The sequence below is a fragment of the Periplaneta americana genome, chromosome 17, assembly GCF_040183065.1.
Source record: "Periplaneta americana isolate PAMFEO1 chromosome 17, P.americana_PAMFEO1_priV1, whole genome shotgun sequence".
Taxonomy (NCBI): domain Eukaryota; kingdom Metazoa; phylum Arthropoda; class Insecta; order Blattodea; family Blattidae; genus Periplaneta; species Periplaneta americana.
Window position 1 is genome coordinate 91294764 of NC_091133.1, and position 14537 is coordinate 91309300.

Genomic DNA, 14537 nt, shown 5'->3' on the forward strand with positions numbered 1-14537 from the left:
GTTTTCTACGGACTTTGGTCTACCACAAAATTCTTTTATCTGCCACGAAACCGATGTCTTCAAATATTTTTACGGTCTTTCACAATTGCGACAAATTCCAGAGCCTAAACCTCAATCTATTTAGAGTCCAGAATCTTCTCAGTGCGCTGGTACAAACTCTATTACATTCATAGTAACATTAAATAAGGCCTATTCGCTTTTGTAGAGAGAAAAAATATATTACATTCTGATGTGAATTTACAAAGAAAAGCATATTAACTCAAGAATAACTTCAATTACTCTTTATTCCATTTACCATAGAAAGAATAATGAAACAACTGAAACAGAAGTTTCTGTGAAAATAAACACAAATGTTTTATGAAGAAAAACTTAGCCTATTATTTTTTGTATATTTTTTTTTAATTACGGGACATTCAAATCTTTCGTGACTTTAAATAACTCTATATTATTAGCAGAGCCCAAACTCAACAGCTGTTAAAGTTTCTAGCATTGAAAACGAAATGCTTCGAGAGAACCTGCTGTGATACTAAAGTATTTTTGTAATCATAGTTTTCGTTTAGACTCGCCATCATTTCGTCTCAGTTCACGGTGCTGGAAAACGTATGAGACAACTATTTGACTGCGTACCTGGTCCAATGTTTTCTTGAATGAAACTATTTCATTGCAATTCTGGCTAAATGAAGTAGACATATACTCATAATCCTCTACGGGAATACAAACGTATGCCTAGCCTTTACATTTATGTTTTTTTTAAATAATATCATTCATACGTAAAAAAAACTGTCCATTTTGTTCACTGTGACCTGCATATATTTCTCCTAATCCTCGCAGAAATAAAAAAAAATGTTGATTTTTTCATATGCACACCGAGTATGTAAACGTATTTATTATCGTTGCTTCACAATTGACGTCAATGTACAATTGTTTCATTTTTATTTAACAAATCACATAATATATTCAGAAATCAAAAACGTTTGTTCACAACTGTGCTTATGCTTTTCTGTCTATTCTCTTGTATATAGCAGAACAATTGCATTTTTTCCACTCTATTATGAAAATACTTATATTGTTATAAATATAACACAAATATTACGTATGTTATATTTCATTATGTGCATTATGTACAATTCTGCTTCGAGTGGTTAAGGAAAAATCTCAGAAAAAACCCCAATCAGGTAAATTGTCCCGACCAGCATCTCAACCCGGGCCCGCTCGTTTCACGGTCAAGAAGGCTAACTGTTACTCCATAGCGGTGGACGAACATTGCCTTACAACAGCCGTGGCGAAAATGCGATCCTGCGCCGAGCCACTGTGTAACCGGCAACGTGCATAGCACCTATGGATGGGGGCGGACACCCGAAGGGGAAGTAAAGGAACTGTCTGACTTATTAACGGATTTTCATTTTCCTTACGTCAAGCACTTAAATATAATTTTATACAGTACAAGGCTACAAACTAATGTTTAATACGTGTAACGAAGAAATAAATGAACAATAAAACACAGGGCAAATTATCACAACCTAAAATTAACTCTCTTCAGAATGTCTCTGCGACAGAGTTTCAAAATCAGGAATTATGTCGCTTACTGCCAGTCATAGTTGATCACGAAGGTATTTGTCTGTCAGGCGTGATCTAAATTTCGTTTTTACTATTTTCATTGTTGAAAATAATTTTTCACAAACGTAAGTTGTAGCGAACATGGCTTCAAAAGAGCAAGCGAATGAACGAAGCTTCGGATATTTATTTTTTGGCAAAGATTTGAAAAGTTCAACATTTGTCAAGTCTTTACTTCTAGCTTTCATTTAATGTCACACTGTAAATCTGTGACTTAAATTGAAGATGTAACCGCATTATTCGTACAGCTGCTGAAAAAGGATCGACGTACAGAGATGATGAAAATAACACAACCTTTTAATGTTTCATCAGTAACATGTAGTATAACGCCGTTTTATGTTATACAACCGTTTTCCTCGTAATACTTGTGAACAAATCATACATTTAATATTCTCCTCATACTGGCTGCAAAAAATTGCGTCCTCTCATCGTACTTGAAACTTTCGTTTTTGTAGAGGTTCTGGTTTCGAGAGAGACATGGCGAAGATACGCCACTCGCAGGTCAAAGACAAATACAAATGGAACGGAGTTTGACTCCAGTGAGTGAGAGGGTGGGGGTTGTGGGAGGTAGGAAGCGCATAGCTATCATTGCGAGCCACAATGTGCTCGTGAGTCACATTATCGCCACGGCTGCTTTACAACGTTAAGATTTTCTTATGTAATGACAAAGGTCTATCTGAACAAAAAAGATCTGCTACCGACCATGTCTGTTCAAACTTTTCATTCCCTTGTGAATGCCTTGCCGAGATGAAGATACAGCGTTTGAAATGCATTCGGCAGCTCAATAACATTACTGTAATTTTATTGCGGTCATGTTTCGATCAATTCTGAAGTGAAAAACAAACTCTTCCGTAGGTAACTTTCTATCATTGTATACTTCTTCACTAATCTAGCTCTGCAACTGCTTATTGGCATCGCTCCTATTTAATAACAACATAACTTCGTAACAGCCACTGCTCTAGTCACGTAACGAGCAGCTGTTAAGCTAGACAATGAAGAAGTGAATAACTGATAGTATCAACTGACTTAGGACTTTGTGAGACAAACCGTTCTTTTGCGTCTGCCTTTTGATTTAACCTTCTAGGGTACATTAAATCTTAGATAGTTTTCTATCCGTGAAACTAACTTAGGCCCGGTTTTATAAATACGGTTAATCTAAAGATTATTTAAACCTAAGTTAAACCTAACCTTGAGTTTAACCCTAGATCATATATGTAACAGATAACTCCTCGCTATGTTAAAATCGGCAGCACTTTGAAGAGAACAACCGCCAGGATCGCCACCCGTCTGCCGTAAACGAACACGAGATGGCAGCACAGTCGCTAATGCGATTCAAATGGGAATTATGACGAGACTCCTCATGTAACAACTAGATGGCAGCGTAGTAAACCTAACAAATGTTCTTAACCTCAAAGCCTATAAGCCCGACATATCTGTTACATATATGATCTAGGGTTTAACTCAACGTGCCGTATTACAGAGTCTCGGTTAAAGTCCAACCGTAGTGGAATACGGTTGGTATTACTGCTAGGAAATAAAAGAAGACGATCGTAACTGTTTTAATTATATTATTGATTTAAAATAGCCGACGCTCGTGGTGAATCGTCATTAAGAAACATCTTTGTTCTTCGATATCAGAAAGAGTAACATAAAAAAACCTAAAGAGGATCAATACCGCGTGCTTCAGTATGCTTGTCAGACTTAACCTCAAATAGTTTCTTAACGCTGGCTACCAACGTTATACTCTCAAACACAATGCAACCGAACTAAACCTTGCATGACCATCCGCGACGTAACTCCATACAGAATTAACTGAGTAATGAAGTAATATATTAGTGTGTATACGTGGTACAGTCATTAAGTTCTAATACTGAGCGCATAGTGGCGTTGTGATGCACTATAGCGCATAGGTGGCGCCATGGTATGATACCTTGTCAGTTAGTCTCTCGACCCAACAAGAGACAGTTGAGTGCATGCACTGCAAGCAGAACTACGGTCTTTGTTGTGACGGTGATTTGAATGCGCACGTCGGAACCCGAGATGTCACAGTTTGAGCAACGGGCAAACATCAAGTTCTGCCAGAAATTAGGCAAAACTGCTGCCGAAACGTTTCAAATGATGCAGCAAGTTTACGGTGAGGACGAAGTGAGTCGCAGTGTTGTGTTTGGGTGGCACCGACGTTATTTTGCAAGGAAGAGACAGTTTGGAAGATGATGTGCGTACTGGTCGGCCACAAACAATTCGAACTGAACGCAAGCTCCAAGAAGTTGCAACGTTGGTGCGTGCTAACAGCTCCCAATCGGTAGACGATATCGCAGCAACAGTAGGGGTCAGCAATGGTACTTGCTACAAAATTCTGTCTGATGACAGAAAAAACCGCGACAAGACAGGTCAAAAGGCAAGGTGATGCTTGAACTGTTTTTTTGATTCAAATGGAATTGTTCACATGGAATTCATCCCAGAAGGTGCAACTGTGAACAAAACCCGCTACAAAGAGATCCTTGGCCGTTTACGAGATTCAATTCGCCGTAAGCGATCTAAGCTATGGCGTACAAAAAATTGGCTGTAGCTACATGACAACGCCCCTGCACATCGCTCTGTCCTTGTCCAAGAGGAACTTGCAAGACAACAGGTGACAGTTCTTCCACACCCTCCGTACTCACCTGATCTCGCACCATGCGATTTTTTTCTCTTTCCTCGCATGAAAGCAACCCTACGTGGGCGTAGATTTCATTCTTCCGAAGAGGTCATGACTGCCACAAGAGAAGCCATACGGGACCTTCCTGCCAACATCTTTCAACGGTGCTTCCAGCAGCTATACCAACGTTGGCAAACGTGAATAACGGCCAACGGAGACTATTTTGAGGGAGGATGTGGTTCTGTTTAAATGTACGCCGTGTTATGCGGTATCTTGTGATACATCCAGATTCTTGTGGGAGCCTACCTCCAGGCGTCAAGTCTTAGAACTTAATGACTGTACCACGTATTTTATGTGTTGTCTAGAATATTTATGAAACAGAATTCAGTTGAACAATAAAATTATTTTTACGAGTCTAGTAAAATTAGGTGATATTATTAGTGTGTTTATAATTCAGGCCCCATAGCAAAAATTTTATCTGGAGATTGTCTGCCACATACACTACAATGCCCAATAGGTTCATAGTAGATTTACCCAAACCTCCGAAATCTTACATCATTTTCAGTATGCTTACTACTAGAGGAAAAATAGCGCAGCGCAACTAGTAACTGATGAGAGATTCAACAGAATGTTTTCAAAAATAAAAAGGAAATCATTTATCTTTTCAAATAATCTTTAAATTCAAACCCTAAAACATATTTTTACACTTCTCGTTTTTCTGTTGCATGTTTATCCGAGGACTATAAGCCTAATTCTGAAGGTTAGGACTGTCTGCTTCGAAAGCCTCAATCTGTTTTAAAACTTATGTTGATTTATGTAATTTCAAACTGGTTCACTCTATTTCGAGAAATTCTTGGCAGCCGTGGTCGTTCAGTAATATTGATCACTCACATATAGTAGTCACTCAGAAGTTCTTGGAAAACATCTGCAATATCCGTGCGTATTGTGGGAACCGCCATATTGCACTGTTGAGCCTTGAACTGCAGTTTAAACGGCAGAAAACTGCCGATCAAGTTAAACTCAAGTTAACTCAAGATTAACTGGTAGTTAAGGTTTATAATACGAAGCAGAATGAATAACTTCAGTTTAAATTGAACGTAAGGTTCAAACGGCGTTTATAAACCGCCCCTTACTGTATTTTTGACTGTCTGTTACAAGAAGTAAAGTCTTAGACAAAAAAATGACCGGTTACCATAAGCTAAGTCCCTTCGAAGACTTCGGTTGATTCCACAAGAGCTTAGGTTTACATGTGGAGGAATTTCTTACGCCCGACTCCGCTCTGTTTTTTCTTTGTTTTGTTTGTTGGTTACTTTTTCTTTCTGTTTATAGGTCAAGTGTTATGAATAATCTATAATGAAGATAATGAGTAAATCAGGTGCAAAAGAAACATCCTTTCCCTAGTCATGCGAACCAGGCGCTGCCCAAAGTGGATTTAGACAAATTCACGCTACAGGAGATCGATGAAGATAAGCTAATAAATTACATCTCTAATGTAGGCTATGCATATGTCGTGGAATTTCATTCCTGAATGCTGACGCGCCGAAATCAACGTTAAGCGGGCTGTTTACTTGCCCGTGTCACTTTTCGAGCAGCGCCATACCATATTAAGCGAAATCCGTTTCCAAGCGTACACCCTATACATTAATATTATAATGTTATTGCTACAATATTACTCACCCTATTGAACCCCATATTCAGCAATGGCTCGATGCTTGAATCTTCCTTTTCGGTGGTACTGCGAAAGATAACATTAATATAAATCTCAGTAGATTAAACATGAGAGGTAAAATGGAAGTAGTCGCTCACAGTAGTGTAAATGCTCCCCACATATTATCATAATGCATAACTTAAAAAACTAATAGTAATTAACTTAAAAGCCTCACATTCATCTTGCAGTAGCTTACAGAAAATCAGTTTCTTCTATAATATGGTTTATGGAACAAAAATATACAACGAGATTTAACTTAAACCATAAGTATAAGAAAAATTCCTTATTTGAAAAAGTGAGCTTATTTTACTATTTGGCGAGATAAATACTTCAAAAGCAGAACAAAATTTAGAGGTTACGGAAAAGTAGCTTAAACACCAACATTTTTAGTTTTACGGTGCAGACTTAGATGTCTTTGTTCCAAGAGGAGTAAGACTTTTGATATGTATGTGGATTACGTTCAAAATATTTTTGCTACAAAACTAGTAGTAAGACTTACCTTCTTCTTACAACACCAACAATCACGGTGTACTGGGTAGACTTCAAACTTCGAAGATCTCTGAAACAACAGAACACAAAAATTATTACGTTTCTACCTTGCGAGTGTATAAGTTGCCTGAACAAAAAATTTAAGGAATTTTGATCCGGATTTATAAGAATTTCTGGATTCATACATACGTAAAGGCGATGCGCTACTGAAAATAGTCGAATTTTGACAAATTTTATGATTTCTTTTATTTTCGCGCTAAAAATGTACGGTATAATGAGGAGTTTTTCGTGAAACTTTTATCGCATAATATCAGTATATTAAATCTACAAATGAATTTGGTAGAAGTTACACAACTTCTACCAAATTACGATTTACGTGTAACCAAAACTTTAAATTTAATTATCTAAATAAATAAATGTTCTGCGCTTTCAACGACAAGTATTCATTTTTTTTCTCAGTGGTGAAAGCTAGAGTAATGAAACTTGACACACTTATTCATTAATATCTCTGTTGTAAAATGGAACGTTTGAGTGGCTGTATTCGGCATAGTTTTGTTAGAGAATTATACGTAAAGCTGCATTTTTTTATTAATATTTAAACATTGAAGAAATTATACTTTTTTTTTTGTTTTACAAATGAAAAAATTAGAGTAAGGCATTGCTAATGCTTCATTGCACAATATGCAGTGTTGCATTTAAGATAAAATTAGGTTAAAAATTATTTTTAAGAACTAGGATTTTCACTAAGAAAATTAGTTACTTGCTCTCATCAGCAAAAATTAACTGTCTTCCACTGTCGAAATCTTTTCCAATATGTTCCTTAAGTAAGTTCAACCTTTTCTTCCTATTAATTTTGTTAACGAATGGTTTCTTCCTAGCTATTATTTCATGTGTGTTACTTTTTCTTAAAATAATTTGAATAGTTTCAGGAAGAGCTTTCTTGTTTGTTTGTTTCTCAGCCATCACACCAAGTTTTGGAGCACTAATTATTAGAGTTTTCTATACTTATCTTAATATCCAACGTTCCTCCCTTTGGTTGAAAATCTATTTTTCCGCTTATTTTTGCTTTATTTTCAATGTTGTGTGCATTTTTGTATCTATTGATAACACATTGCACAGTATCATGACTTCTATTCAAAATTTTAGCTATTCCTCGGAGAGATTTTCCCATTTTGTAATGAAAAACCAACAGTTCCTTTTTTGCTCTCGAAGACTGACCACTTTGACCACCCATGACGATTCGACTGTACGCGTCTGTACTCTGCAACCTCTGACCACAAACTAAGTATTCTTCGTTCAGTGCAAACGCAATACAAACGTACACAGTACCTCCCCCAAAACAATGAATCCAGAGCTGTATGAGTCTTATTTTAACGAGGCTTACCAACGCCGAACTACAAAATCTGTGACAATTTAGCAATACGGTAAATGAGCAGTGGCGACTTAATAATACAATGTACGCTGCTTTTATTCCGCTTATAACATGTGGAAATATGTTAATGCCCACATTTCTGTTCATAAAGTAACTAATTGTTATGATGGTGTATGAGTTTCACTTTGAATCACTGTAATTACAACACATTGGATGGTAAGAATAAACATGAGTATATAGTATATACTGGACTTTTTTAGTAAATACTCTTGCTAGTAAGAATAAAAACATTTGAGTACCTACTCATTTTTTATTACATACTCATAACATGGAAGCATAGTAGAATATACCCAAGCGTCCATCTTGTACAGAATATATACTCATGCTTGATAAGAATAAAAACTAGTATATTCTCATATTTATAAGTTCGTTCTCATGTTTTTCTGTGTATGGTTTGTAGCAGGCTCAATTCTGAGTATTTGTTGATTTGTGTTCAGTTTAAAGTTAAATTAAAAAGAAATGACATAATTTATGAACGATGTAGTGCTTCCTGGAAAAATATAGAAAAAGACGTGAACTTCAGAAGCCTTTACCCCTTCACAAAAGTGAATGTGAAATTGGTTAAACACGTATTTGTTCTTCATAAAAAACATAACCTATAAAACTATGAATGGCTATCAAATTATAGGCCTAAGGTTAGATTGTATTGTTAAATATAATTAACAATTAAAGTTTATTTTGTAAAATTTGAATTGCAAAATGCAATTACTTGTAACTTTAAAATTATATATATAACTTCTCTATAATAAAAAATACAATTAGCATAACTGGAATTCTAGAAATGGATTGTATTGTAATCTCTAGTCAATATCCTGTAATGACGATTTCCCAGTAATATTTTCTTGTTTCCTGTTTTATTAACGTCTCTTATCTGATTCACTCTCTCTTTCATGTTTATTTATTTACTTATTTATTTCTTTATTTATCCAATATTAAAATTTACAAAAAGCAAAACATAAACCACTACAACATGCAGATAACATGTGAAAGTATATTAAAAAAACTGAGCGTCACGGTGCAATGTGGTCAAAGAGGATAGGTAACACGAATATATACTAACTTTTAAACGATCAAGAAGGCTGTGGAGTTGAGTATATATTCGCTTTAGGTAGAATGTCTTTATTCTTATGAAAATGAGTATGTTCTAGTGATTACAAGTATATAATCACAGGAAGTGCTCATACTCATAAGTATAAATCTTGAGAAAGTACTTAAGCTTTATTCTTACTACCCAATACTATACGTTATATCATGTGACATATAGGGTCGATCAATTTGCTACACCCTTGACATAATCGCAAAAGAGATGGCATTATGTTCTATGTTTACTATCCCCTATATATGAACGTAACACTAACAATCAGTCTCAGACATTAGTCTTAAAATGGAATGCACTGAATAAAGGGCTGTGCTAAAGTAGTCTTCAGAAAAAGGGGATGAGTCTGACTCATGAAGATTAATGTGAGGTTTGGGTAAATGTACAGTATCATATGGCTGCCAAAAAGGTGGTGCCGTGATTTTAAGCGTGCCAGATAAGCACGTGAAGACCGACATGCTAGTGGTGCGCTAGTGCCTGTAAACACGCAAGAACTTGTTGATAAAATCTACGCTTCCGTAATGCACGACCGACGAGTGCGTATCATGCAAATGTTAGAAGAAATAAGATTATATTATGACGCAGTATATAATATTCTAACCGAAAGAATTAGCAACAGCAAAATTAACAGCAAGATGGGAACCGAAAACTTACTCAACTTACTCAACTCGGGTTGAGATGACTCAGTCTCTGTTAACAATGTACAAGGAAACAACCCGATTTTCATTTATATCTTTGGGTATGGATGAAACCTGAGTTCACTACTAAGAACCAAAGACCAAACTGCAAAGTATGGAGTGGAAGCATATAGGTTCTATGCCTCCCTGTAAATCCAAAACACAACCATATGCAGTATAGATGAACAAAATTAACTGCCGCTCTCGCTCGTTGTGTTCGTTGCATTTGTCTTTCGAGTCTCGTCTCGTCATTCTCGTGCGCTTCGAGTCTCGCTCATCATTCTCGAAATAGCATTTGGTCGGCGTGGAAAGATTTCGTAACTTTGAATAACATACGTCATTGAAATAAATAACATTATAAATGTTTAAATGAGACAAAAAGACAAAACAGAACAGTATCTTAGTTATCAAAATGTTCTGGTTCATTATATGATATTACCTATGGTTATATAAACAGAAAAGAACAATTCTCAAATAAATTTGCATTTCTAAGAAACATAAAACATAACGGTAATATCTTTTACTTGAGATTGCACACTTGATCTCAAACATACGAAAAGAAAGCTTCCAGGTTAAAATTTCCGCAGTAAAATGTCCGCACATAAAAATGTCTACTGAACAAAAATGTCCATAATAATATGGTGCAAGGCAACAGGTTCATGCATTAAAAAGACCAAATATCAAAATGTCCACTCTAAAATATCCATTAGCTAATATGTTCACAAATATTTGTAAACTAACAATGCTATTTTTGTTACTAGGCAATAACAATACTGCTTTTGTTACTAGGCAATAGCAAAATTGCAGATCATTTACTCACAAAAAGGGAAACAGCTTTCAATACACGATGATTTTATTTATCATTTTCACACCAGAAGTTTAAATGGTAATAAACTCTACTTGAGATGTTAAGAAAGAAGCAGGTGCAGCGTACGCTGTGAAACCAACACAAACTTGGATAACATTCAAACTGTGCAGGATGCAGAACGGAACCACACACATGAAGGTGATATAGCAGAAGTAAAGGTAAGAAGAACAAATGCAAAACTAAAGTCAAGGGCAGTCCAACGCTGTGGAGTAACGTTCAGCACGTCTGACCGTGAAACGAATGGGCCCGGGTTGAAATCCTGGTTGGGACAAGTTACCTGGTTGGAGTTTTTCTCCGGGTTTTCCCTCAACCAATTGAAGCAGAATTGCTGAGTAACTTTCGTTGTTGGACCTCGAACTCATTTCGCCAACAACTTATATATCGTCCTCATTATCATCATCATCATCATCATCATCATTATCATCATCATCCATACCATAGCTCGGGTTAAGTTCACGGTGCGGTGCCGGCACATCATGTCAGCATTTGGAGATTTTTAGAGCACGTTAGCGATGAACAAAATTCTACAGAGAACTCAATTATACAAATTCAAGGAAAAGACATCAATATTAGAGAACCCATAAATAAGAGATACGTGACAAATCAACGCAGGATCGAGATAATAGTCCAGAAAGATGAATATAAAGACAGCAACAGCATTAGACAGTACCTTCGTGTTATTTCCTATAATTTAAAACTGAATGTTCTTCAGTAATTACCGGATAAGAAGACGACTAATAATGATTTTGACAAAGGCAAGAGGACATATTTGTAACATGGATATTTTTGCAATAAAATTGGTAAATTTTTACGTTTTATTGCAGTGGACATTTATGTACCGAGGACGTTTTAACATAGATGACGTTATTGTAGGTGGACATTTTACAGTGGAACTTTTAACTCTGAATCGAAAAGAAAATTCCTAGCCTTTTAATAAGGGTCTAGTAATTAAATAAAGATTGGGGAACGGATTATTATACACTCAAAGGTAAAGATGATGTTTCAAATAGGCTACTTGATTGTTTATACATACATATAACAGCTGTCAAAGTAGATACAAGTTAAGTCAGGTATAAACAAACTGTGGCGATTCAAGGCTGCTTGACGTTTGGGACTTCGAGACTGATCAATCTCGGCGTCTCGAAACACTCACAAGCAATCTTTACGTCAACGAAGCGACGTATAGAACATTGTCGTGCGGGTTTTCGGCCTTATAGGCGCTGTTAGTCTTGCTTTCTCGATCGTTGTTCATCTCTAATATTCAGGTAAAATTATGGCCTCATCTTTTGAGATGCTATGGAAATAATCATGGTCCATGATTTGTAAAAAGGAGCTATAATAACAGGGAGTTTTTATGCAAATTTAGTGACAAGTCACAAGATACAAGAAGACAGGTTACTAAATAATAATAGTATAAGATGCGATAACACAGAATGCTCACTAGGAAACAGATTTCACTCAAGTAAATGTCGTAAGCCCGAATCCCACTAGGATGCCAAATAGGTCTAATGGCAGCGCTACTAGCATCTGTAGGGTCTGCAGCCAGCGTATGCTACAGTCTCAACATGGATGTTGAAATTTTAGTAGGCCTACTCGTTGCCTGTATTGGTTATCGTCCAAGTAAAAAGAAAGGGTGCATCCTTATGTTGGAGAACGTAACACATATGGTTTGCTTTTTTTAATTTTTTGTTCAACTTACGATTCTTCTAATCAACAGACGAATCCCATATCGCTCGTCTATCTTGTAAATTCTATAATGAACATTTCTATATCGAAATTGTCCCGTATCATGCTGATTGACACGCTTTACTTACAAGAAATTTGGCACACTTAAAATTGACACACATCTTTATTAAGTTCCTTGAGGGATCTTCAAAAACAATAATCTGACATGAAAGTGTGGGAAAGAAATTATAGTGTAGTCTACATGGTTTAGATGTGATATTCTTTCCGCCAAATCCTATATCTTTGTACTCCCTCCGTTCCAAAATATGATATAGTAACAAACAAAACAAGTTTAATTATTGCACATATGCGCACGAAATGTTTCGTGGTGTGGTATTCTGTTCAGTAGTGAAGGGACTATCAGACAGTGCAGTTGTGAATGTTTCTAATCTTCTGAAGTGCATCAAACTATAATATTTAAATAGTTCATTATGAACAGAAATTAAATGGGCACCTGCTGTGATGTCTCTGTTGCAGAAAATGTAACACCACACAGTCAGTTTTGAATAGAACATCTAAGGCACAACAGTCATATGAGGGGCTTACAACCAGAGTGGACCAAGTCCAGCAGAGGTCAGTTTGTGGATTAATACAATCTCGGATGAAGAAAACTTAGATTTATTCATTGCCATAACTAACTCAGTCCATAACTCACTTGTTACTCCACAGAGGGCAGCATTTCCTATGGAAGGTGAAGGTTGCTAAGCGTGAGCCAGGAACTTTAAGACTCAATTTCTCAAAATTATTCCAGAAGGACTTATTTCACTCCGGTTGTGAACCCCTTACATAAAAACGGGTTCTAATTTACTGCAGTTTTTGCCTCTCTGGAAACAATGTTTGTTTTTCATTTTATTAATTTGACATTACATAGAATGAAATGTACCTTATTTATTAGTTTCCTTGCGTTAATTTATCAAACAAATAAGTATCTAGAAGATGTATTAAAGTTACATTATATTACTGAGCACTTTAATAAATCTATACCATATTTTGGAACGGAATAAAGGACATCTTTCTATACCATATTTTGGAACAGAGGGAGTATTACTCTAGCTTCAACACGGTTGTCCGAATTGTACAAAAACATTATCTTCTTTTTCCACACTATAACCCCAATAATAGCTCGGTAAATTTCATCTTCAATCATAACCCATTTGTATTTTATGCACAGCACTTTTTATAGGACGAATTCCATACCTAATTATATAAAAAAGGGGGTAGTTATATTATTAATTTATATTTACCCACCTAAATTGCGATTACAATGAATGATTGAGTGATACAATGAAAGTTCTAGGTACCCAAGTCAAACTCTGAAAAATAAAAGAAGCTCAGTTAAAATTTGCATTTTTTTAGAATGTTTTTTTAAGTTTTCCACAACTTTGTAAAAGTGGAGCTACCTCGTTCTTGCAGGGAGCCATTCAATTACTCTCCCTCTGATACATATCATCAAGTGAGATGTACTGCTTGATAATAGATATCAGCCTGCTCCTTAATCAGGTTATCTGGAGATGTTAGAAATCAATTGGTCAAAAGAATTTTATTTACTGATTAAAAAGTGACTGGCTGAAATTCACCTTTCATTTATGTCACAATATCAAGTACAAGTTTAAATCATGACATTTCAGGTTCTGGCAACATATTCTATCCAATTGTGTAGTCACACATCAGTCAGTAACCCGTGACTGATATCCTTATGTTAGAGGATTTAGTTGAATCACATGTAGCTGAAACTCCAATACTCTCTGCCTCACATGTTCAATGACTATGATGTGTTTTAATTGGTTTACGTATTTTGACCGCTTTATAATGGAGTTGAAATTGTTTATTCCGCTTAATCGTATTAAGAGATTAGTGAAAATTGCCATCACACCCAGCACTATAACAATTTCCTCTCTGTACACCAACATAACACGTATGTGACATAATTCAATACTAGAGGATAAAATAACGTCGAATGAAATTTAATACACAAAAGTATCAAACCACAATAATTTGCAATGCAATTACACAAGAACACAATTTGCACTATTTCATATAGATCAGTATTGTAAACAAATCTCCAAATGGGCACATACAGAAATTTGTGTACCGTTTTTATTGCACAGCCCAAATGCAAATCAGTCATTTAAGGACACCTGGACATGAACGCATGAAGAATATATGAATACTCGTATGATATTATTTTAAACTACAGATAGCCTACATAAAAGATAAATGTATGTAATTTTACAGAGTTATAATTTACAATTTATGAATATTTTAGTGTTTAGGTTATTTAATTGTTAAA

General features: G+C 35.7%; 1 protein-coding gene across 7 annotated transcripts in view; it reads right to left on the reverse strand.

Annotated features, from left to right (window-relative positions):
• Positions 1-14537, reverse strand: part of Pde8 (phosphodiesterase 8) — a 770548-nt gene that overhangs the window by 131844 nt on the left and 624167 nt on the right. For all 7 annotated transcript variants that reach the window (XM_069816063.1, XM_069816067.1, XM_069816070.1 and 4 more), the window contains 2 exons: positions 6460-6519; positions 5930-5987 (listed from right to left, as the gene is read on the reverse strand). In XM_069816063.1, the coding sequence (XP_069672164.1) occupies positions 5930-5987; positions 6460-6519 (118 nt within the window). The remainder of the gene's footprint in view (positions 1-5929; positions 5988-6459; positions 6520-14537) is intronic.